Source organism: Dermacentor variabilis, chromosome 11 (genome assembly GCF_050947875.1).
Source record: "Dermacentor variabilis isolate Ectoservices chromosome 11, ASM5094787v1, whole genome shotgun sequence".
Lineage (NCBI taxonomy): Eukaryota > Metazoa > Arthropoda > Arachnida > Ixodida > Ixodidae > Dermacentor > Dermacentor variabilis.
In genome coordinates, this window is record NC_134578.1 from 97,956,706 (window position 1) to 97,983,252 (window position 26,547).

Sequence of the window (26,547 nt, forward strand, 5' to 3'; positions counted from 1 at the left end):
ACGGCGCGCGCGACCCCACATGGCCATGGAAAGTACGCACTTGGCGGAGTCGAAGTAACCCTCCCTCTCTGCGGCGCTGCCTCTCCGCTTTCATCCATATATGGCTCGCGATTTTGAGCCGCGCTCGTCAGTTCCTCTTCCGCCGAGTCGCGAATTGCGCAGATTCTACCGTAGCAGAAGGCTGCTCTCCCTCCCTCCCACCCTCCCACTCACTCACGACCTTTCGCGTTTGGTCTCCGCTTTCTCCTCCGCGCACGCCAGGTTGAGCCGCCATCGTCGGCTTCCCTCGCGTGCTTTAACTCACACACATAGCAGACGACGCGCAGCGACGAGTGTTACCACTCTTGGGCTTTATGGAAAACATCACGGCGACAGCGACGGCAAAAATGCGTCTGCAGTGTCCATATAATCGCTATCACAATAAAAAGCTGATGATAATGTTACGTGTAGCTTATGTGCAAGTCTATTTACAATATATTTACACGTAGACCAATGGTGGCAAAGATGGCGATGCTATCTCAAGCGAGGCCACGTCGTCTTCTTTCTCCTCAGTGCAGCCACACTGTGGCGGCTGTCCCGTAGCATCACCCCGGGCAGTAGAAGCACCGTCCCGGTGCTTAATCTACACGTCCGCGGCGAAAGGTGTGTGGTACGTCTTTAGTCTCGCCACGTGAACGATGTCACTAGTAGCCGACGATGACGCTGAGAGGTTGGCGGGGAAGACTTCATACGTGACATCGGTCAGTTGTCGCACCACACGGTATGGGTCAGTGTAGCGAGACAACAGCTTTTCGGAAAGTCCCACACGTCGAATGGGGGACCAAAGAAGCACCAGAGAACCCGGAGCAAATTGTACGTCGCGATGGTGGCAATCACAGAGGCGTCTCTGATGCTCCTGCGAGGCCTCGAGACAGGTGCGGGCGAGCTGGCGCGCGTGGTCGGCGTGTGCGATCGCGTCACGGGCGTATTCATTGGCTTAGCGTGTGGCCGAGGGCAACAAAGTGTCTAAGGACAACGCGGGTTCTCGGCCATATAGGAGGTAGAATGGTGAATAGCCGGCGGTGTCGTGACGCGATGAATTATACGCGAACGTCACATATGGTAAGTGAAGATCCCAGTCCTGGTGGTCGGTCGCGACGTACTTGGATAGCATGTAGGTGATGGTCCGGTTGAGGCGCTCCGTGAGGCCGTTGGTCTGTGGGTGGTAGGACGTGCTGAACTTGTGCTTAGTCGAGCAGGAGCGCAGGATGTCCACGACGACTGCCGACAGAAAGCTGCGGCCACGGTCAGTGAGTAATTGGCGCGGAGCACCGGGCACTAAAATGATGTCAGAGAGCAGAAAGTCAGCAACGTCAGTAGCACAACTTGTCGGGAGGGCTCTGGTGATTGCGTACCGCGTAGCATCATCAGTAGCGACAGAGACCCATTTATTTCCGGAGCCCGAGAGAGGAAAAGGTCCAAGAAGGTCTAGACCAACAGGGAAAAAGGGTTCCGGTGGGATGTCGATCGGCTGGAGACATCCAGCTGGAGGTGTGGAGGGCTTCTTCCGCCGCTGACAGGGCTCACAAGCGGCAACGTAGCGCCGCACGGAGCGGGCGAGACCCGGCCAAAAGAATCGACGGCGTACACGGTCGTATGTGCGCGAGACGCCCAAGTGTCCAGCCACGGGAGCGTCGTGAAGTTGTTGGAGGACAATCGAACGCAGGTGTGATGGAATTACGAGCAGAAGGTCGTGGCCGTGTGGATCGAGATTACGGCGGTATAGTGTCCCCTCCTTAAGGAGAAACATCCGGAGAGAGGCGTCGCCAGGCGTTGACTCCAGATGATCGATGAGGGCTTGTAATGAAGGATCGCGGCGTTGCTCGTTGCCGATTTCAAGCAAATGGGACACAGAGAAAACGCAAGCGATGGTGTCCGCATCAGCCGGGTCGTCGACGAGGTAGGGGGACAAACAATCGGCATCCTGGTGCAAGCGTCCCGTCTTGTATACCACGGAGAAGGTATATTCTTGCAGGCGTAACGCCCAGCGAGCGAGTCGTCCCGTGGGGTCCTTGAGCGAGGATAGCCAGCAGAGCGCGTGGTGATCAGTGATGACACAGAAGGGGCGTCCGTACAAGTATGGACGAAACGTGGCAACAGCCCACACAAGAGCGAGGCACTCGCGCTCTGTGATTGAATAATTGCGCTCGGCGGGTGATAGAAGTCGGCTGGCAAAGGCTATAACGCGATTATGTCCACGCTGGCGTTGTGCTAACTCTGCTCCTATACCGTGACCACTGGCATCAGTTTGAACTTCTGTTGAGGCAGACGGGTCAAAATGGGCCAGAATTGGAGGCGTGGTAAGGAGAGTAGTGAGCTGCGAAACTGATGCGGCATGGTTAGGTCCCCAAGAAAATAGGGCGTCTTTCTTCAAGAGGTCGGTAAGGGACGGGCGATGGTCGCAAAATCCTTCACAAAGCTTCGTAAATAAGAGCACAGCCCTACGAAACTATGAACGTCCTTGGTAGACTTTGGAACAGTAAAGTTCGTAACAGCGCGAATTTTGTCCGAATCAGGTCGCACGCCTCCGGCGTCCACGAGGTGTCCAAGGACGGTGTTTTGGCGGCGAGCGAAGTGACATTTTGACGAGTTCAACTGGAGACCGGCGCGGCGGAACACGTCAAGCATCGCTGAAAGACGGTCTAGATGCGTGTCAAATGCAGGTGAATAAACGATGACGCCGTCCAGATAACACAAACAGGTGGACCACTTGAACCCCTGAAGCAGAGTCCATCATTTGTTCGAAGGTAGCGGGCGCGTTACAGAGACCGAAAGGCATCACCTTGAACTGATAAAGGCCGTCAGGCGTAATAAATGCAGTCTTCTCTCGGTCCATGTCGTCGACGGATATCTGCCAGTAGCCGGACCGTAAGTCGATAGAAGAAAAATAGGTGGCACCGTACAGGTAGTCGAGAGCGTTATGAATACGTGGCAGAGGGTACACGTCCTTTTTTGTGATTTTGTTCAGGTGGCGATAATCTATACAAGAACGTCACGTGCCATCCTTCTTCTTGACGAGTACGACGGAAGAAGCCCAGGGACTACAAGAAGGCTCGATAATGTCCTTTGCAAGCATCTTTTTGACTCCCTGTTGGATGACAGCTCGTTCGTCAGGCGGAGAATAGGGTTCGCATCGCCAGTGTTTATGCGATGGCTCACGACGGACGTTTGACCTAAGGGTCTATTTTCAAAGTCAAAAATGTCGTGATAGCCTTCAAGAACGCGGCAAAGAGCTTCAGCTTGAACAGGTGTACGGTCAGAGGACACCATCTTCTCAATATCGACGTCAATACCGTGCGATGACGTCACGGTATGGGCTGAGCTATGGCGATCTTCCACTGCGAATGGCTCGATCTCACCATCCTGCAAAGCGCTAATTGTAGCCAATGAAATCCCCTGAGGCAGATCTTGCGCGCTTAGCGCGAAATTGACAAGGGGAAGGCAGGTGCGGTTGCCAGTAATTGTCAGCACAGTGTGTGGCACGGTAACACCATGTGTAAGTATAACTGCCGGAATTGGTGCGACCACGTAATTACCGTCAGGTACAGCTGGTGAGGACAACAGGTCGACGTGTGTCACAGATTGAGGCGGTAGGCGAATAAAATCCGTGCAACTCAAATGGCTTGGAGGCGGGTCCACATGGTCGGCAAGAAGAGGCAAGTCAAGGCGAAGTGAGCCGGCCGAACAGTCAATGAGGGCAGAATGATTGGCAAGGAAATCCAGACCGAGAATGAGTTCGTGAGGGCAATGCTCGATGACGGTGAAGAGAACGACGGTTTGTCTCTCAGCAATGGAGATGCGGGCAGAGCACATGCCAACAATAGCGACAGTTCCTCCGTCGGCGACTTGTACAACTCGGTCCGGGGCGGGCGTCAGAACTTTCTTGATCCGACGGCGAAGAGCAGCACTCATAATGGACACATGCGCCCCGGTGTCAAACAATGCACGCACAGGAACATTGTCGACGAGAACGTCCAAAAGATTCTTGTTCGTGGATAAAGTGAAGCAAGGATTTCGTGCCAATTTCGTCATTGAAGCTTCACCTCCAGAAGCTACACTGTCTAGTTCTCCGGTCGGGGGTGCGGCGAGTAGGTCGGAGAAGGAGCACGGGGTGACGGGGGCGAACGAGGTTGACGACGGGAGGGAGAAGGCCAGCGGGTGTAGCGGGGTCATGTCAAAGGTGTCGCAGGGTCAGATGATGGAGCGGGCATAGAAGGGGCGAAGGGAAAGGATGCGCTAGATGGGCGAGGATGGCAATCAGGAGAATAGCGCACCGGAGAAGTCCAGCGGCTGCGACAGTGACGAGCTACATGTCCTATGCGTAGGCAGTTAAAAACAGATCGGCTTGTCATCCACAGTTCGCCATTCGGAGGGGTTGCGCTGTCCATAAGATGAGTAAGAAGGGCGCGGTGGAGACGTGCGTGGAGAAAGAGCTTCCGAGCCGAAGGAACGAATGGATTGCAGGCCGAAATTGGATAACTCTTGATGGACGACGGCATGGATCAAGGAGATTGTCAACGGAGAATGATCAGGTGACAGGAATGAAGGGGCCGCCGGTTGTGCCGCTTCGACCTCACGACGAATGATGCCGGTCAAGTTGTCACATCGCGACGCTGGTGGAAGAGGTCGTCACAGGATGACGTAGCAGCTGTGTTGGGAAGTCGCGTGATGTGCTGGGATACCCGGCGGCTTTTAGCATGCTCAAGACGGCGGCACACCTTGAGGATCGTATCGATACTGGTGACGTTGGTAAACACCAGTAAATTGAAGGTGTCGTCAGCAATGCCTTGGAGGACAGATTAACCTTATCGTCCTCAGACATGGTCAGGTCAGCCTTGGCACAAAGGGCCAAGGCGTCGAGAATCTAGGACACGTAGGACTCGGTCGACGTCTGTACATGTGTGGCAAGGGCTTTCTTGGCATTGACTTGACGACCGCAGGGATTGTCAAAAAGGTCGCGGAGCTTCTCTTTGAAGAGCTCCCAGCTCGAGATCTCCTCTTCGTGAGTCTGGAACCATGCAAGTGGAGCTCCGTCGAGGTAGAAAAGAACGTTCGCAAGCATAATAGTCGAATCCCACCTGTGACTGGTGCTGACACGTTCGTATAAGCGGAGCCAGTCGTCAACATCAGGACTGCCGACTCCGTTGAAAACACCAGGATCCCGAGGGGGGAAACGGCGACGTAGGTCGAGGCTGCAGGCGCAGACGGTTGCGTAGATGAAGTGCCGCCAGCAGGGGCCGAAGTTGCAGAGTCGCCGTTGCGACCGCTGCGAAGCTCCATGACGCGTACGGGGAACGTCCACCTCCACCAAATTAATGTTACGTGTAGCTTATGTACAAGTCTATTTACAATATATTTACACGTAGACCAACGGCGGCACAGATGGCGACGCTATCTCTAGCGGGGCCACGTCGTCTTCTTTCTCCTCAGTGCAGCCACACTGTGGCGGCTGTCCCGCAGCAATATGACTACTTAAGCCGACCTTCATGCCCAGCTGGGAGCATGTTCAACTATTTGTGGGAGCGTTGCAGCATTGCTACTCTTCTTAAACTTGTAAGCGCCTATTTAGAAGCCCTCGGCTGATAGCCCAGAGCAGCTACAGATACTTGCAGAAACGGCGATCTGAAGCTAATGTGGGGCGCTTTGGAACTCCTGCAGAAGGGAGACCATTCAGAACGGCCATGTATAATGTTGTTTGTAGAACGTACACATGGTGGACACCTATAGGCGCTAAGTCCCTTTCAAGTCGAGGATGTTTTATTTTGTCTACAATACTGGTTCAACACATCCAAAAGCTTTGTTGCGCCTTAAGCTTGTGTAAGGGGTGTTTATTCGGCTCGCAGAGCAGGTGCGACAAACACTACAGGAGCAGGTAGGGCGCCGCCAGCAAACGAACTAGGTACGAGCCACGCGATGGCAACGGGGCTTTTCAGCCTACCGATCTTCGTCACAGTCACCCCCGTAATTGAAGAGTAGCCATCCTAGCGACATAGGAAGTGGTGGGCGGATCGTGATACTGCTTCAGCCGGTCAATCTGCACAGTCTCTCGCCCCCGATGACGCAGATCTGGAGATGTCGATACGCGTTCGATCACGTAGTTAACTGGTGATGTTTGGGCAAGCACGCGGTAGGGCCCGTGGTACTTCAGGAGGAGTTTGGACGAAAGGCCAGGAGCAGCAACAGTTTGAACCCAAAGCCACACGAGTGACTCGCCGGAGAAAGGGTGAAGGGGAGGATTGAGGTCATGACGCTCTTTCTTGCGGCACTGTGAGGCAGACGTCAAAGAACGGGCCAGTTGTCGGCATTTCTCGGCGTGCTGTGCGTTCGCAGAAATAGGTGAGCATTCAGCAGTGTCCGGCCGGTACGGGAGAACCTTATCAATGGTGCTGGAGGGATGGCGGCCGTAAAGCAGAAAGAATGGTGAGAATCCAGTAGTGGCTTGAGAGGCAGTGTTAGATGCGTAAGGGACGAATGGAAGTGCAAGATCCCAGTTGGAGTGGTCAGACGCAATATACATTGATAGCATGTCACCAAGAGTTCTGTTGAATCTTTCTGTTAAGCTATAGGTCTGTGGATGATAAGCAGTAGCAGTGCGTTGAATAATTTGGCATTAAGATAGGAGTGACTGCAAGACGTCCAAGAGCAATACGCGGCCCCGATCGCTTAACAGTTCACGACGTGCGCCATGGCGGAGAACGAAGTTGTTTAGAATGAACGAGGCGACGTCTTTTGCTGATGCGGCAGGCAAGCCGTCGGTTTCAGCATATCATGTCAAATGATCTACGGCGACAACAATCCATCGGTTGCCAGCGCCAGTAGGTGGAAGAGGCCCGTATATATCAATGCAGACATGGTCAAATGGCTGAGCTGGGCAGGGAAGTGGCTGGAGAGGTGCGGTGGAGTGATGCGGGACACATTTGCGTCGCTGGCAGGCAATGCAGGAGCGTACGTATCTGTGGACGGAGGTGTACATCCCTCGCCAATAATATCGTAGGCCAAGACGTATGTAGGTTTTTGACCCTCCGCCGTGACTACAGTGTGGGTCAGAATGAAAAGTGGACCATAAATCTTGTAGTAGGTGGCGGTGCACTACTAAGAGCCATTTGCGGCCGTCATTCTGGTAGTTGCGGCGGTATAAAAGTCCTTCACGGATTGTGGAATGGTGCGCCTGTCGGCATAACGTTTGAGGTGCCGAAGCTGCTGGAGGATTTGACAAAAAGTCGAATATAATTATGATTCATGGGTCTTTTCGTTGCTCCGATGCCATGTCCAGTATGTCAAGTGCTGAGATGTCTTGTCTGTAGGTAGAAGTACTACAGTGTGAACTAACTAGGAAGCGCGAGAGGGCATCGGCGTCAGAGTGTTTGCGTCCAGAGCGATAGACGACACAGATATTATATTCCTGGATTCGGAGGGCCCACCGAGCGAGGTGGCCCGAAGGGTCTTTTAGGTTAGACAACCAACAAAGAGCGTGATGATCCGTCGCCACGTCAAAGCGTCGACCGTAGAGACACGGGCGCAATTTTTGAAGAGCCCATACGATAGCCAGGCTCCCTTTGTCTGTTACTGAGTAATTGGCCTGAGATTTTGTGAGGGCATGACTGGGACAAGCGACTACGTATTCGGCACTAGTGTTCTTGCGTCAATGGCGTCAATGTGAAATTCTGTAGGTGGGCTTGGATCAAAATGACGCAAGACTTGCGGAGACGTGAGTAGGTGACGAAGAGTCATAAATGCATCATCAGAGGCTTCCGACCAAGCAGAAAGTTCATCGTCACCTTGGAGAAGTTAGGTCAGTGGTACAATCACAGTACCAAAATTGCGAACGAAACGTCAAAAATAGGAGCACAGGTTAATGAAGCTGCGTAGTGCTTTGAATTTAGTGGGCTTCGGAAATTCGTATACGGCGCGAAGTTTGGCAGGATCAGGAAGAATGCCTTCTTTGGAGACAACGTGGCCCAATATGGTCAGTTTTCGTGCGGCAAATCGACACTTCTTTAAGTTAAGCTGGAGACCAGCATTCCGGAGACAGGTCAAAACTTGATGTAAACGCCGAATATGGGTCGGAAAATCAGGGGAAGAGGCGACAACGCCGTCGAGGTAGCCGAGACAAGTATGCCACTTCAGGCCGCGTAGCATGCTGTCCATCATGCGTTCAAAGGTGGCGGGCGCATTGCGCAGACCGAACGGCATTATAGCTAATTCATACAAGCCGTCTGGTGTTACAAGCGCGGTTTTACAACAGTCAGCGTCAGCCAGAAGCACCTGCCTGTAGCCGCTCCTTGCAAACAGTGAAGTGCGTCGTCAATACGTGGCAACGGGTAGACATCCTTTAGGGTAATCTTGTTAAGCATTCGATAATCGACGCAAAATTGTATAGTGCCGTCTTTCTTTTTTTTAGCTAGGACGACTGGCGATGCCCAGGGACTACTAGAAGGCTGGATGACACCGCGATTGAGCATATCGTTCACTTGGTCACTGATAACGCGTCTTTCAGTCGCCGATACTCGGTAGGGACGCTGTCAATTGGCTCATGGCTACGAGTGTTGATACTGTGCGAAACATTCTTGGTGCGGCCGAGTGATGTTGCTTGGCTGTCAAAAGAGGAAGAGAAGCCTTGCAGAAAGCGGAGAAGTTCATCGCGCTGCGTCGTCATAAGGTCACAGGCAATAGCTGGCTTAAATGAATGCGGCGGTTACTGAGGAGGCGATGTTTTGAGAGCTGCAAGATAAGTGGAGACGTCCATCGTGTCAAATAGTGAAGATGAGGTCAGTGGCTCTGCTCTGCCATGGCTTTCACGGCGGCGTAAATAATTGGTTCAGCCGATGGGTTTGAGACACACATGAGAAAGGCGCCAGCTTAGAACTCGAGGATGGCGAACGGCAGTGGTAGTGAACGGCGGTGAAGTAAGAGTTCAGACGGAGAAAAGAGTACTGTGCCGTCATCTACAGAGTCACAAGCGATACTGACAAGAGTGGAAGACCAAGCAGGTATAACGGTGTCTTCTGAAACAGCGATTTTGCGACACTGGTCCTTATGGTCGGTGATAATACCGGTCGAAAACTGAAACAGCTCGATTTCGGCGCGGGCGCAGTCAATGATCGCATGATGTGTGAAGGGAAAGTACCATCATAATATGACGTCGTGTGAAAATGATGGCAGCACGAATAATTCTATGACATAGAGGACCTCCTGAATGACGACACGAGCGGTACAGGCGTCGGACGGCTCAAAGTGCTGCGCGTTGGCAGTTGGAAGGGACAGTCCAGAAAGCGGCGTCGTCACTTTTCCTGTCTTGCGGCAAATACGGGCATCTATCGCTGAAAGTGCAGCGCCGGTGTCGACAAGTGCTAGCGTCAATTTTCCTTCTATGGCGTCTTCAATAACGTTCTTCGGGGAAGTGTGAGGCCTTGTACATTTCGCTGACACCGCAGTTCTTGACTCCTGAACTGCGATAGTTAGCTTTCGTGGCGCAGAGGGCTCCGCCGCCGGTGCATGGGGTAAAGGGAGCGGCGGCGAGGAGAAGGTGAACGGCGAGCGGCGGGGAATGCGGTGTCGACGGCAGGAGGAGATTCAAAGGTGTCGGAATAGTTGCGGCGTTGTTGGAAACGTGGCGCATATCGGCGCACATTGTTGGGAACGTTCGGTGTAAGCAGGCGACAGTGACGTACTTAGTGTCCAGCACGGCCACAATAAAAACAAATCGGACGGTTGTCTTCCGTGCGCCAATGGTCTTGAGGTCGTCCATAGTGCACAAGTGGACGGACTGGAGGGGATACGGGTGGGCGAAAAGGTGGGCGAAGGGGGCCGTAGCTCTGTGGCGCAGGCCTCATCGCGACTTTGGCGTACGTCAGGGGATCGGCCGTCGGAGCCTGCTGAAGAGAAGGCGAAATGTGGTCGGCTACCTGCTCCGTGATGACAGATTGGAGAGCGGGCGCCAATGGAGTACTCGGCTGGCCGTGTGTAAGTGGAATCGAGGAAAGCTGACGAGCCACCTTTTCACGGACGAACTCCTTGATCTGTAGCAGCAGCGAAGTGTTATCCGGGGCAGCAGCCAAGGTCGACATTGATGTGGCCTGAGGTGTAGATTGGCGAGTGGCTACGCGTTGTTTACGTAGTTCGTCGAAGCGTTGACAGAGGCTGACGAGTTCAGAGACTGTCGACGAATTTTTCGCCAACAGCATCTGGAAAGCGTCGTCTTCAATGCCTTTTAGGATATCGCGGATCTTCTCGGCATCAGCCATTGTGACGTCAACGCGGTTGCAGAGGTCGACAACATCTTCTGCATAGCTGGTAAATGTCTCCCCGCACTGTTCCGCACGGCCACGGAAACGTTGCTCGGCGCGAAGCGTGCGAACGGTGGGTGCCCAAATACCTCTGTCACGTTAGCCTTGAAGACCGTCCACGTCGTCAGATCACGTTTGTGGTTGCGGTGGCACACGTTGGCGACCCCGTTCAAATAAAACAACACGTAATTCAGTTTTTTGGTCTCGTCCCAATGGTTGTGGATGCTCATCCGGTCGTAGTCAGCGAGCCAGTCTTCTACGTCATGGTCTTCGGTACCACTGAAGATGGGTGGGTCGTGTTGAGCAACGGGCCGGGGCAGACCACGGTAGTCACCGGGGCAGCGGGTTGTGGTTGTGGTGGTGTTTCTTCCGGCATAATGAAGACGGGGTGCAGTGTCCGTTACACAGTTCTAGAATTCCTATTGTACCCAGCAGCCTTACCAATTGTAAAGGGGGTTTATTCCGCTCGTACAGCAGCAGCGACAAACTCACCAACAGCATGCAGGGCGCACGCAGCGAACGAACTGGGTACGAGCCACGCGATGGCAACGGGGCTTTTCAGCCTGCGATCTTCTTCGTTACAAATGCAACACAAATTTCTAGAAAGTATGGTTATAGCGAGATGATATTTCTTGAAAGCTTGCGAATGTGGAGGGGCAGAACACGTTCAGCGCACCGTATGCAATTTCTAAGTTTTGTCCCGTGCTAGATGGCGAGTTTCGCGTCTAAGTAATATCTGTCTGCAGCACTTACTCCGTCCACGCAATTTGCCATCAAGGCAGTGAGCCTGGCTTCTTCCGAGTAGACTGACTTCTTTACAGCGCTGAAAATTAACACAAATGAAGGAAACGACTGGAACGGTACTGTAATTTAACTGGTTTACTAACGCACAGACACCGTTGCCTAGCAACGCAGCAGCCGCGCTCCAACAGATGGCGCCGCCGTCGACGCCGTTGCCGTCGCCGCTCGCTCCACCGTATGTGTTCCGCTGGGGTAGAGGTAGATGAGGTGTCGCCTCGCGGAGGGGTATATATATATGCGTTCGCCTCAGTGCATTTAATCGTTATGGAGAGCGCGAAAGAGACGTAACAGCGACAGAACGAAGCGACGAAGAGACTACGCGCTCAAGAGACGCGAGAAGAACACGCCGCACGACTCGAGAAGCGTTCTAAAAGCCTAGTCGTTACCTGAACAGTGTGTCTTATCGTGTCCAGACAATAGAGCTAAACCAAATGCTTAACCACAAGCTAACAGCACAAGCGTAGCCATGCAGGTCTTGCTTTCGCAACTCAACTAGAGTTAACCAGAGCTAAACCACAGGCAATTTTTTTCTTTTCTGAGAAAGATATAGAAACGGGCGAAAGCAGAATTTCCAGTGTTCTCTACAATAGGGTAGGCCTTGAGTTTTTACCATGTTTGAGCCAATACTATAGCTGCCGAGAACATGTTGGCGCTCAAGAACTGACGTGTGCTTACATGTTCAGGAGGAGTTTCCACTTAAGTGACGAGTCACTCACGCAATGAGTCAAATAATTCCATTTTTAGTTCCTTTGTACTACTGATTCTCAATGAGGTCCTTCAGTCCCGATTTATATTGTAATCGTTCTTCATTTATTTTTATAGGTGTGCCGTAAAAGTGGCTGGCAAGCGCCGAAGTACTTGCCTCGACATGCCCACAGCTTGGCGGAGAAGATGACAATCACCTACCTAACCGAGTCAGCTATAGCTACACTGGTGAGTTCACAGGCTGTCCTGTCGTTGAAGCCTCTATTAATGTGACTGCTATTCACAGGGCACATCGAACACTTCCCGTTTTTTTTTTCTCTGTCGGCATCGAACCATTTTCCTGCCACGCTAACTTCATTGTGGCACTGCGCCACTGAGAATGCAGCAAAGGGTATATCTGGCCACTGTAATGAGGAGAAACTGTGTGTTTAGGCACTATACAAAGTCTTTTTAGTCGCCTATAACAGGCACTAAAGCTGTTATTTAAATAATGCTCCCCTTGCATAGTCTGAAATATGAGGGACTTCCGCTTTGCCTCTGAGGATAAATTTCTGTTTTCTGGAAAGCACAGCGCACTAAACCTAAACTAAACTAAACTAAAGTATTGGTTTCTATGCAACAAGGGAATGCTGCGGACCAATATTTGTACTTTGGAACTTTCGATGATTCAACGCTCTCTGGAAGTCCAGAATTCTCACCAGTCAAAACCTCTTACGGCTCTTTCAGTACCAATAACTACAATTTTTGTCCTAGATTGAAGACGAACTTAGAAATAGGTCCATTGGGGATGGTGGCGAACCTCTATGAACACACGAAAGTAGCCTCACATAGCAGGTCAGAGCTGCGCTAGAGCATTCAAGTTTCTCGGTGATGTTGACTAAAAATGTAAAGGGGGCGCATAAGTGCGCTAGAAACATTGAAGTGTATTGCCACGTAGTTCACTCTCAGCACTTCTGGATGCCGGTAGCTGGATGAGCCCCCTACATGAATTTTTGGTTCTGTCACATGCGTGGAGACCTCGTATCTCTTGCTTATGATGGTCAAGATGGCGATCTTGAAATGGCGATCAGCCCTGTCCATGCAGGAGGAGCTTATGATGATTGTGTTTTTAATCTCGTTGGCCCGGAGTTTATCTAGTGAGGTTGCAGCCGCGGAGTGGCCAGTGGACTTGATGACAATGTTGCGGAGGCAGAAAGGATGTATGTTGACGCAGTGGACGCCACCATGTACACGAAGAACGATTTTGTATTCAGCGGCCGGAAGTGGAGGAGGTCCAGGCAGAATGTGGCTCACTTGAGGTCGAGTTTTGGGGGTGCTTGGCGTGGTCCGCGAAGGCTTCTTGGTGTCGAGTAAACAAAATACTCGCGCCAATCAAGGATCTATTTCGCTGTGATGGCGATGCTGTGCATGATGCCGACTTGCCTCGTAGCTGGTGCGGCTGCTGCCGCCGATGAAAAGTGCGGGCTTCCACGACTTCTCTTTTAAGGCGAAAGCCTTTCTGGGCTCATGGTGAAGCTTGTGTCAGCAGGCCTGATCACCGGAGTGCCCGCCGGAGAGTCGTCACACCATATGAAGACAGATTAAAGAATGAAAAACGATTGATAGTGACAGTTAGTTAATGATAAGGGTATAACAGAGATTGGTAGAGGTTAATAATGACTAGTAATGACAAATAATTACTACTAATGATTTGTAATGACTACCAATGACTCCGAAATGACCAATATGTCTACCGACGTCTTCTAATGACCACAATTGATTAAAATGACTAGAAATGTGTAGTAATGAGCAGTAATCACTAAAATGACTACTAATGACTTGTAATGACTAGTAATGACTATACAATGACCAATATGCCTAACGACAACTTGCAGCGACCAGAAGAGATTAGAAATGACTAAAAATGCTTAGTATTGATCAGTAATGACTAATAATGATAGAAATTACTTGTAATGACTGCTGATGACCATGATATGACCAACATGTCTAACGACGCCTTTTTACGACCACAATTGATTAAATTGACTAAATATGCTTAGTAGTGAGCAGTAATGGCTAAAAGAAAGAAGCGAAAGAGAAGAGGCAAACAGAAAGAGGCGAATGATAAGAGGAGGAAGAGTAGGCTTTCGCCGTTCACCTCTTAAGAGATATCTTAATAGACCATCAAATTTTTTCTTTGGTTGCTACTTATCAGAATCACCGGCTTGTGCAAGATAGCCTTGCCGTGTCAACGCGCTGTCTCTTTCACTCAGGAATAAAGCGATTAGCAAAATCACTGAGAATTGAGGGCGTCGTAGATTGGGAAGAGCATCCCTGCGCATACGTGTAGGCTATATGTGCGCTTCGTTTGCAGAAAAATAAAGTAGTTGATAGTTTGCGCTCAGCTGCCATGTGTAGTTGTTTCGCCTAATTCCTCTCCTTTCTACGCTCTGCGCAACAGTGGTAATTAGGTCGAACCGACTAGCCCACAGCGCAATTTTCCTTAATTGCATAGAACGACGTTTTGGTAAGAAATTAGGTGGAACGACCGTACATTTTTACCGCAAGTGTGACTGCGCATATCTCGTAAATTGTGCAATGCGCAAAATTATTTACACCCGCTAGAATTTGTAAATTGCTTTATGTGTCACGAGTAAATTAGTTAAAAAGAGGATTATTGAATGTTTGGTATTTAGAGGATTAGAAATTTCAATTTCTTGGGCAAGTAACGTCTGCCTCTTCGTGCAAGACCAGCTCGCGGTCTAGAATTGAGCGATCTGCCACATGCAATTTTTAAAAAATTTTCAAAGTGTTCGCGGAGCCACCGCCTATTACACCGATCTTGACCGTTTTAGATCACCTTATAGGAGAAGTTTATGGCATTGTTATTTAAGGAATTAATTTTTTTACTACGGAGTTCCTTTAGTTTGTGCTAACACTTAACAGAGATGAACTTTTTTCCATGCGTGGTGCGATCTCTTTCGTTTCTTTTTTCTTTTGCAGGCATGTGATGCTAAGGTGTTCAATCTGAAACTAAACTACGGCCTTGCTGCTTACGACGTAGACTACGATGAACATCAAACATGCCTGGCTTTCGGCTTCGCAGCATCACTTGGAGGCGCTTCTCGCCTGAACCGGGTCGTTAATATGCGCCAAGTGATGGATTTTTTGCGTACGAACTTCACCAGCGCCAAAGACAGCTTCAACTGCTTAGCAGTTTCGGACCCTTTCAGCGCCCTGCTTGGTCGTTAAACTTCAGTGAATGCCATCCATATGGGTTTTGCCCTGAAGTCGTCGTGGCTGCTGGACTTGTCATGCGAACTTCTACAAAAAAATATAAGAGGAGAGCGAGAAAAAAAAACTTCGTTTTTGAGTTGGGCATCACGTGTCCGTTTTAAAAGGGTTGAATGTTGCTTCTGCAATCCTCAACAATGTATGATGCACAGAAAGCTAATTAAGATAATTTTGTTCCGATAGCAATTACACGAACGCTCAAGGCACCACCATTGCCACTGTCGTTATCGTGCTGTCCTGGTGCGGGTTAGGACTCGAGGGGCGCCGAGTGCGTTTAACTGCAAAACCGCGAAGCGCCGTGAACTCAGCATCAATGTTGCATCGTTCAATATTTTCAACTGTGGAGCATGGGCACAGTTCTGCCGTCCTCTGCTGCTGTGTGTGTCATGCGCGCCACACCGTAAGCAGACTAAGGTTGGTGCTTATCTGCTTTGGGAACACTCTCACCTGAGCCGCAGTCAACGTCAAACCAGTCTTATCTAATGGTACAGTCGGCTGTTCCCTACCATGCTCGTATTCTGTTTGGAACGATGTGGAGCCTGTTCTTTATCGGAGCTAGAGAAAGCGTGGCCGAGCCCAACATGCAGCCAATCTCCGGAGCTGTCTTGAAGGCGGAGGAGCAGAAACGTCATCGCGTATTCTTTTGTAAACAAGGCGAACAGCCGCCGACGCACGAACGGGGCAGACGCGTTGCCAAGCAACGTTTTAGAAGCATTTCAGTTTCACAGCTCCCTACACGAGCGCACGTGGAGGAAGGAAAGAAGTTGGAAAGGAACATCGCACAATGCGATTGAAGCCAACAGTGTCGTCCCAACACTTGGTGAAAACGTCAGAGCCGAGAGGTTATGGCCGAACGTGCGGAAGGTTTTAGTACTCACGGTTAATTGTTTTTTCCATACCCACTCGCACGGAGAAAAGCAAAATTTCCTCCATTGGAGTGAATCTCGATTGTTTGTCTGCGATCTCGACGCAAGAGGTCACATGTTGGGCCGACATTGAGCCAAGGGACTGGTGTCAAAGGGCGTTCGCATGCCAATGATGGCTCCGTGACGTAATGCTCTATCGAAACTTTTTCCTTCCTTCATGTGTGCCCACTAGCGGGGAAGCCGCAGCGGCTACCGCTGGAACTACCAGCGCTGCAGTCGCTTCTTTCGTCACGCATCACCCATCGTCTACTACTGTTGAGCTGGGACCTTTGCTTGGTCCTGCACTGTTCGTTTGCTGGTAATGTAGTTTAGATAAGCGCTCACTTCTTTATGAGCAACCAGTGCTATTTAGCAAGGAGTTCATGGAGTTCATGTGTCTTGAGGTCGTGTCTCTCTTCACGCACAGTGATTCGTCTGCCATATTATTGCAGCGATGGGTGGTTTTCGCCGTCTATCCTCTACTGCTTACTTGTCGATGAATGTGGTTTTGCTGCCGAGGATGATGTGAAAAGAAAGTACATTATACAGATCTCTTAAGACACATGTAGCTAGCGCCTCGAAGCTGGAGCTGTACTGCGCAAATAAGAGGTAGTGCGCGAATATTCTGCTTGTCAATCAACTGTTCAAAATAAGAAGCGCTACACAATGCCCTACTCAATGACTTTTTTCTCGCAGCGCATTATTAACACGAGTAATAAAGACGGTGAGTGCCAGCTTAAGAGCAGCGGTATTAAGAGCTTATATCTGTATACAGTCCCTAACGGACGTAGAAAGTTGTAAGTTCAGTGTAACCGGGAAGAAGTGGCACGAACCAATACAAAACTGAACAGTCATATGACTAAGGCTTACTTTCTTTTTGAGAGACAAAATTAGCAGCGAAAATTGTGACATTTTTGTTTAATTGAGCAACCATTTTTTTTCTTTCAATGTAATTTGGAATTCCATCAGGCAGGTTCTAGAAGTTGCTACGTAAACTATGTAAGGTTAACTATGCAAAGTTGCTGTGTAAACTATGTAAAGAAGGGTGTGTTTAATTTTTTTACTTTCTTTAGGTAGATGCGCATGGCCATATAACACTTGATAAGGCATGTCAAGGTGTACAAATTATCACATTCAAGTGCAAGCACTGACATAGTTTCTCTAGCCTGACCGCGTTGTTGCAGCATAACTTGCCGGAATCATGATTCACTCAAATTTGTGCCGAATAAATTTTTAGTTATCTAGTCGACCAATAAACGTGAATATCTCAGGCTGTTAGTGAACGACCTCATATCTCTGAAAAGAGGCGTTTTGAGGTAGAGAACCACATACATTTGATGGCAATAAGTGTAGTTTTGCCGGAACCTTGTCCAGTCGAGTAGGTGGGTTTGGGAGTGGGATCTACCCAATGGCTTTCTTCGGATGGTGGTGTTGAGCAGGCAGTAGTCACTGCCGAGGGTTTCCTCGGTGCTGGCCCATTCTACGTGTCTAGCGTTTTTGGTGAAGGTAAGGCCCGGACACGGGACCTGAATCATGGAGGTACCCACCCGCCTTGGCTGTGCAGGGTTAGTGTGAAGAGTCAGGCTCAGCGTGGACGCAAGTTCCCCTAGCTTGCACCCGCGCTTCTTTTCACGCACGTACTCCCAAAGTGTGATGTCAGCGTTGAAATCACCCTCGATCACCCGGTGGGTCCTCGCCCGCAGCTTTCAGGGCGCGAGTGAAGAGGGCTACGAAAGTTGTACTTTTGAGCTTAGGAGAACAATAAATCTTCAGTATATTTACGGTTCCTTCCTTAAGCGGAAGAAGGGTGACCTTGACATAGGAATATTTAGTATCGAACTCCAAATCAACCTGGCTTGCTGTATATTTTTTGTGAACGCAGATACAGGAAGAGGGGGCCTGGTGGAACGTGGCATAATTTGTAAGGGTGGCATCGCTTCCTTGGCTCCTGGAGGACAACCGCCGCAAGCAGTGAAGCGAATGTTAAGAGGAATCGCTGGAAGTCTGCCCGCTTGGCGTGGTAGCGGAATCCTGGGCAGTTGCATTGTGGGTGGGGGTGGTTGAACGGGTAAGGGGGAGGGACTAATTTGAGGGATGTCTGCTGTGGTCATTGAAGTGGAAGAGCGATTGTAGGGACCCTGGTCCGAAGCCAGCACTCGCGCTGAGGGGAGCACCCTCCATTCCGGAGAGCGAGCAGCTGTCATCGTCTTCTACTTCAGTTTCAATGGTTCGGCGCGACGTATTTGGATAGCGGCCACCACGTGTTTGATAAGACCAACCGTTAGTCTGACGCCACGCGAGGATTGGGCGACGTGCTGCGAGACGATTGTGGGTATATCTTCACTCATTTGGCTATCGCGCAGGTGATTGCCGCGGAAATTTGACTTTCTAGTGTATTGAAACGGGCGTGTATACGGGCCTCTAGACAGGCCTCAAGTGAAGCTGCCATGCTCAGTGCTGCCTTCGGTGCCCCGTGCTCAGTTTATATAGCCTCGGTTGCAGGATAGAGGGCGGACTGGTAGGTTATTTTGATTGCGGTTCTAGGAGGGCAATTTTCTTGAGCAGCATGTCAATTTGGCCCTCGAGAGATGCTATTTTCGTTTGCTCGGCACTGCGTGCCGCAGGTGGTAGGGAAGTGGTAGGGGAGGAGGAAGCAGCTCTGTCCGTACCCCTCACCTGCGTTTCGCTTTTCACGGCGTTGGCCCAGGCCCTGGCCTCGCCGCGTGGTGAAGACGTCGACAGCTTTTCAGTGCCGCCGTGTGGTGTCGCCTGCGTCGGCGGTCGTTCGCCCTCTCCTCATGCAGGTGGCGCCGGCTTCTCGGTGTTGCTGGTATAGACCGTTAACCATTACATCAGTAATATAAAGGTTAGCAATGCAGGTAATCAAATCAAAACTGCAAGTATGCGTAGAGAATAATGGCATTTTGGGAGAACTTCAGAATCACTTCAAGATAGGTAGGCGTTTGGATGATAATTTATCTTACTAAGTGTACTGAAACATCATGACTAGAAAGCACACCTTTATATGTGCACTTTTTAGACATTAGATGAGCGTATGACAAGGTAGACCGCAACATTTTGCGGGATATTCTGGCAGGGAAACACTTAGGCGATAATTGTCTACAGCATTTAAGAGAGATTTGCCTAGAAAATTCCGTTTGCGTTGAATGGGAAGTGGTAAGGAGCGGTGAGAAAGTTAATATCAACATTGACTGAGGCAGGGGTGCCCTTTATTCCCACTGCTGTTTCTGATGTACATTGTGAGGATGGAAAGGGGCGCTAGAAGGAAGTACTATCTCGTTTAATCTCTCATACAAACAGGCAGCTTCCTTGTTTTTTTTCTGCGGACGACATTGTGTTGCTAGGTAACAAGCAAAGTGATTTGCGAATTCTGGCTAATATCTGTGGACAGCAAGGCAACAATTTAGGTTTGAAATTTAGCGTTAGAACATCGAGTGTCACAGTATTCAATGAAAAAGTGAACAAACAGTGCCAAAACATTGCCAGGAAATACCTCGGGTAAAGAATATAAATATCTCGGTATAGGGATTACCGCAGGCAATTTATACGCGGAAACACAGGAAAAAACTGTTGTGTCATCACCTCTTAGACAGAACCGGCAGTGGCACTCTGACGTCACTGAAGTCTTGAATTGTGTATCTTAGATAGAGCGCACGTGCTTGTGTGTGTGTTTCTGTGATGTCACTGATTAGTGGCACTGTATAGCTATATAAGACTTCCACGTAAGTGCCTTGTGGTTCTTTTTCGTTGTATTGCAAGTAGCAATAAACATGTGTTCTTGCAACTAGGCTGCTGCGTACTTGAAGACACAACAGTAGCGACGAAGATGGGATACTCATAGCGGATGATAACCAGGCCACGGCTGAAGCGCTGCTTACGGCTCAGGCAGTTTGGGAACAGCAGGCGTCTAGGCGGACTACCACAGCATGGCTTCCTTCAGCCGCTTTGAGCCGTTCACGGAGGAGGGAGACGAAGTCTTCGAATCTTATGTGGAACGCGTTGAACACTACATCCGTGCCACCCAGGTCAGCGACGACTTGAAGGTATGCGCTTTTGTGACGGCCATTGGAAAACAGACCTACCGCATGTTGAAGAATTTGTTCGCCCCAGTGAAGCCCGAAGCCAAAACATACGACGAACTGGTCAGGTCTCTCAAAGGGCACTATTCACCGAAGCCCTTGGCGATAGCGGAAAGGTTCCGGTTCAACCGTCGGTCGCAGCAAGAAACCGAACCAGTTGCTAAGTTTGCATTAGAACTGAAAAGGTTGGCTGCATCCTGTGAGTTCGGGCAATTCCTGGATGACGCTTGGCGGGATCGGTTCGTGGCCGGGCTGAGAAACGAAGCAGCACAAGCTGAGCTCCTCAAGAAGAGTGCCCTGACGTTCCAAGCTGCTTATGACCTTGGCAAAAGCGGGGAACTCGCTCGCACCGAAACTAAGAAGGTTCATCCTAAAGACCTCAGCGAGGTGAACTTGGTCCAGCAACCCCAACAAAGAAAACCCGAGGCCACTGCATGGACAAGACGGGCAGCGAGCAAGCGCACGGAGCGGCAAGTCGAATCAACTGACTGTTTCTGTTGCGGATCAACGCATACCGCCGCATCCTGCCCCTTCGCAAATACCGATGCTGGCCCTGCAAAAAGGTGAGACACCTGGCAAGGGTCTGCAGAACGACGCTACGTTCGGTACACGCCCTTGAAGAGAGCACTCGTTTATAAGGCTCCTGTGACTCGGACAATATAAGTGGTGAGGACGATATTTTGCTGAGCCATATTTTTTCATGTAACAGTAATGACGGTAGCTACATTGTGAAAGTTAGGGTGGCAGGTAGGAATGTCAAAATGCAAGTTGACACAGGAGCATCTGTGTCTATCGTACCAGAAAAGTTGTACCGGCAATATTGGTCTGATTTACCTCTAGAAAGTTGTAGTTTACGGCTCAAAACGTAGGTGTCCCGCTGGAAATTACAGGCAAGTTGACGGTGCGCGTAGAGCATAATGGCCAAACAGCGACCTTGCCTTTAATTGTAGTCCAAACACCACAAATGTGTGACACTTTGTTGTTGGGACGTAATTGGCTAGAGGCTTTGAAGCTGGATTGGACGAGCGTGTGTAATATCGGTCTTGATAAATCAGCCGCTGTCATCGAAAAATTTTCGGAAGTGTTTGAGCCGGCACTAGGACTGATAGCTGACACATCGGTGAACTTAGTGCTAAAAGACAGCAGTACACCTGTTTTCTTTAAGCATCGACCTGTGCCATTTGCACTCGGGGACGCCGTAGCACAGGAATTGCATTCACTGGTGGAATCGGGAGTACTGGTGCCTGTACAGCAAAGCGATTGGGGTACGCCCCTAGTAGTCGTACCCAAGGCTAACAACAAAGTTCGCATATGCGGAGACTATAAAGTGACTGTAAACCGTTGTCTGAGAACCGATTACCCTTTGCCAACGTTGGAAGGTGTTTTGTCACGCTGCACGGATGCAAATGTTTTACTGTTCTTGACCTTTCTACAGCGTACCAGCAGTTGCCACTGCACCCTGATTCGCAACCTTTGGTCACTGTGAACACCCACCTAGGCCGTTTTCGATACACTCGTTTGCCGTACGGAATAACAAGTGCTCCGTCTATTTTCCAAGCAGTGATGGATGACATGTTAAAGGGTTTAGACAGTTTCATGTTATCTTGCTGATGTGTTAATAGCAGGAGAAACAATGGAAGAATGCTATAACAAGGTCGAAGCTGTGCTGACACGGTTCAAGGAACGGGGTGTGAAATTGCGGAATGAGAAATGCAAGTTTTTTGCGAAGGCGGTGACCTGTTTGGTTTACGGGATTGATGACAGAGGAATCCGTCCGTCAGAAGACAAGGTGCGCGCTATCAAGGAAGCATCAACACCAAAAAACAAGAACGAGCTACGCGCCTACTTAGGCTTGTTAAATTTTTATGGGAAATTCGTGCCGAACATGTCAGCACAGCTTAAACCATTATGACTTGCTAGCTGAGAATGTGAAGTTGAACTGGACAGCGTCCGCAGAAAAACCTTCAAAGAATCCAAGGGCTGGCTGCTCAGTGCATCCGTACTCGCCTACTATGACCCTTCCAAGGAGCTAGGGTTGGTTTGCGACGCGTCTTCGTATGGTTTAGGCGCAGTCCTTTTTCACAAGGAAGGATCTGAAGAAAGACCAATCGCTTTTGCGTCTAAGACTCTGACTAAAACTGAGCAGGCGTACGCCCATATCGAAATAGAAGCCCTGGCTGTCGTGTATGGGCTAAAGAACTTTTACAAGTACCTTTTCGGGCGGAAATTTGGGATCTACTCCGACCATCAACCCTTAGTGGGGCTATTAGGACACGGTAAGCCAATTCCTGCTATGTCGGCGGCACGCGTGCAGCGTTGGGCCTTACAGATTGCTGCTTATGACTACAGATGGGTTTATCGCAAATCGCGGGATATCGGCAACGCTGACGCACTTTCACGCCTGCCGCTTCCGAACACAACTGGCGGGTGCACAGATGAGGTGTACATAGGTTTTTCTACTCTGGACGAGCTCCCACTCTCGGCAGAAGACATTAGAGGGGAAACAAGCAAAGACAAGCTGTTATCTAAGGTGTTGTTTTACACGCAGGTCGGCTTGCCTTCAAAAGTGTCTGATGATGCTTTGGCGCCATATTTTGTGTGACGAAGTGAGCTTTCTGTTGACAGAGAATGCGTGACGTGGGGAAATCGAGTGATAGTGCCAACGTCTCTTCGCGGAAAAGGGCTATCGTTGTTGCATGAAGGCCATCCTGGAATGGCACGTATGAAAATGCTGTCTAGAGGCCACGTGTGTTGGCCCCGTTTACGCAAGACGTTGAACAAACAGTGAAAGAATGTGTCACATGCCAGTTGACCCAAAATGCGGCACTCAAAGTTCCTGTAATGTCATGGGGAGTGTATAGGCGCCGGTGGGAGCGTGTGCACTTTGATTTTGCTCATCGTGACCAACATTGGTTTCTAGTGCTAGTTGACTCCTATTCAAAGTGGGTTGAAGTGTTTGTCATAATTCAAAGTGGGTTGAAGTGTTTGTCATAAAGTCAAGTAGTAGTGAAAAGACAATAGAGAAGCTGCGCACAGTATTTGCCGCGTACGGATTACCGGAAGAAGTGGTCACAGACAATGGCCCGCAGTGTACATCAGCACTTTTCGAGACATTCATGAGACGGAATGGCATTCGGCACACTAAATCGCCTCCTTATCACCCAGCATCGAATGGCAGCGCGGAACGTTGTGTACAGACTTTAAAAAAAATCTTCTTAAGCAGGTCATGGATGAACAAAGAAATGGGCAGATGAAGTCTCTCCAGCACCGGATCGACCAGTTCCTATTCAATTATAGGAACACGCCAACAGGGGTCACTGAAGACACACCAGACCAGCTATTCTTAGCGAGGAAACCTAGGACAAGGTTGAGCCTTCTCCATCCGGACATCGAGCAAAGGATGAAAGAAAAACTTAAGCGAATAAATCAGTCGGCAAATCAGCGACGAGGTGCGTGGACGGACTTCGAGGAAGGAGAAGGCGTCCTTGTACAGGGTCTACGACCCGGGGAAGGGGAGTGGTTGAGCGGCAAGGTAAATAAACGTGAGTTCAAGCACTTATGTGGTCGGGATAGGGAACGAAGAGCGGTACGTTCATGTTGATAATCTGCGACCGCGAACATTTCAGGACTGCTTCCCGCAATCGATTCATGCACCATCTCCAAACACGCCAGCATGTAGCCAAGACATTGTCTCGCACGACTCAAGCTGCACACCCTGTAAACGATGGCGGAGCGCGAGAGACGGTTCAGGCGCAGTCTCCAAACACAGAACCGCCAGCATGTAGCCAAGACATTGTCTCTCGCAGGTCTCTAGGTGCACACCTTGTAAACGATGGAGGTGCGCAAAAGACGCCTGACACCGATCAAGCAGATGAGAAGGCAGTAGCTACCGACAAACAGGTCACCCCTCCGGACCCATCGTCTGCAGGCGGGGAGTCCAGCGGTAGCGCATCGCCATCTTCCCAACAGGAGCTTCGACGCAGCACCAGGCAAAGACGACCGCCTGACCGCTATTAAGAACACTTCAGGGGGGAAGGGAGTGTTGTGTCATCACCTCTTAGACAGAAGCGGCAGTGGCACTCTGACGTCACTGAAGTCTTCAATTGTGTATCTTAGATAGAGCGCACGTGTGTGTGTGTGTGCGTGTGTGTGTGCGTGTGTGTGTGCGTGTGTGTGTGCGTGTGTGTGTGCGTGTGTGTGTGCGTGTGTGTGTGCGTGTGTGTGTGCGTGTGTGTGTGCGTGTGTGTGTGCGTGTGTGTGTGCGTGTGTGTGTGCGTGTGTGTGTGCGTGTGTGTGTGCGTGTGTGTGTGCGTGTGTGTGTGTGTGTGCGTGTGCGTGTGCGTGTGCGTGTGTGTGGTCACTGATCAGTGGCACTGTATAACCATATAAGACATGTATTGCAAGTGGCAATAAACATGGGTTCTTGCAAGTAGGCTGCTGCGTACTTACAGACACAACAAAAACAATATCGGTAAAGTGGAAGAGAAATGTGGCCATAATCAAGCACAGAGCTCTTGGGGATACAGTAGGCACGAGGAGCTCCTGGTTATGTGGAAAAGTGCCGTGGTTCCGAGACTTACTTTTGGAAATGCGGTGTTTGCAACCAAACGTCATTGGGACGTCTCGCATTGGGCGCTCACGGGAAGACTACAAAGAAAACTGCGCAGGGTGATATAGGCTTGAAAAATATTGAAATGACTGAAGCTCACAGTAAAATTCATTATGCAGAACGACTGAGGAATACGGAAGAAACTAAATGGGCTGGGAGAGTGTTGAGGTGTTTGTACAGAAAAAACATTGATTCATAGTAGATGGAAAGAACAAGGAAGCTTACCAGCAAGTGTACGGCCTGAAGGGTTAGCAGCACTGCAACAAAGAACGTCAAGCGCAAAGTTAGAGACTAAAATAATCTCATTGGTGGCGGCAAAGGAAAAGAAACCTGCCATGAGTACCTACTTAAGAGGAAAAAGCGAAGTCGGGAAAGAAACAATTTACGATAACTCAAAGAGAGAGCTGATTACTTTTCGAAGCGAGATCAGGATTCCTTAGATCCCGCACGTATAAAGCGAGATATGGGAAGAAAGAAGCGTGTGCTTGCTGCGGTAAAGCTAGGGAAACGATGGAGCATGTTTTATTGGAATGTGAAGATATCTGCCCAGTGCTCAATTTAGGCACCAATAGACGCCTTGAGCCCTTTGGTTCAGCGAGAGCAGGGGGGAAAGTAAACATGTCCGCAATAGAGATTAGTTAAAGGCCATTGGAGGATTGGTGGAAGAAAAGTAGAGAAACGACAAAAAACAGAGACGTAAAAAAACAAAGTTCGCAACAGGGGGTTAGAAAATATGGTTATGGGAATGCATTGTGCGTTTCTTTTTATCTAGGTGAGACTTTAGGCAGTTTAATAGCAAGAGCTTGGTGGCACAACTCAGCACGCCGCTCCAAAGGAGACTCTCGTAACAGCCATCCATTCATGCTTTCGTACCGGCTCGGTTTCTCACCGGGGAAGCCAAGATGGCAGTTCTTCTTCTTGGCCGCCATTTTCCTCTTTGTCCCGCCCTTCCGAGCGGCCATCTTGCGTATGCGAAATTTCGCCGTACTATTCCGCGAGCTTGTGGGGGGTTCACCGCCAGAAACTGAGCACCGCCGAACACCCCGTCACGGGGTCTTTAAGGAATAAAAATGAAATGAAATGGAGTGAGAGGCCCGCATCCCCTCCACAAGCGGGGCTTGCTGCCTGCAGACTCCGCACCTGTTCCCCTACGTGTTGGGACATGCATCCGCTGGGTGGCCGACGGCCGCGCAGAGGGCGCAGGCCGGGATCGCCGCATAGTAGTTTTGCACTGGGATGAGCATGTTCTCATAGCGCACAAAGTGCGGTTCTTATCTCGCCGCGAACGTGAGCCGCGCTTTGTTAGAGGAGCCGAATTTCCTCACCTCGACGATGATGCCTGCTCACCACAGACGTCCGCTTGCCAAGTTTCATCCTAGACGCCAGCGCTCGGTTCTTCCCTGACGGAACGATTTCTCCTCCCACGCGTGTATGGTTTCGCCGCTTCCCTTCAAGGATGCGCCCGCGCTTAGGTCGCGCTGCGCGCGAAACGTCTCTTGTTTGCGACGGCGCCTCTTCGGATGACTGGAAATTATTATTGCGTTGTGAACCGCCACAACAGCAATGTAGACACGAAGGCGTTGTTGCCACCACTTAAATTCTGCCGATTAACAAGATAATGGTGCGAAAAAACAACACGACCGACATAGATTACTGTGGTGCGTCGAACAAAGTAAGTAAACAACGGGCAGACGCCGCGATCTGGTTCATTCACACAAATCCACATGAATATTGTGATCACTGGGTATATGATCCTTTTATTCGAACAAGAACTTTCAGTTGTTAGACCAGCGCTTGTCTTGTCTTCTTTCTCGTGCTTCATTTGTGTG

At 50.1% G+C, this 26,547-nt stretch overlaps 1 protein-coding gene and 1 pseudogene across 1 annotated transcript in view; both read left to right on the forward strand.

Moving 5' to 3' along the window:
- Positions 1-15,150, forward strand: part of LOC142564862 (uncharacterized) — a 32,300-nt gene extending 17,150 nt beyond the window's left edge. Inside the window, exons 3-4 of the mRNA XM_075676042.1 lie at positions 11,949-12,059; positions 14,814-15,150. Coding sequence (XP_075532157.1) covers positions 11,949-12,059; positions 14,814-15,062 — 360 coding nt within the window. The 3' untranslated portion in view covers positions 15,063-15,150. The remainder of the gene's footprint in view (positions 1-11,948; positions 12,060-14,813) is intronic.
- A 4,806-nt stretch (positions 15,151-19,956) lies between these two features.
- Positions 19,957-20,747, forward strand: LOC142563389 (uncharacterized; annotated as a pseudogene).
- Positions 20,748-26,547: the final 5,800 nt, after the last annotated feature.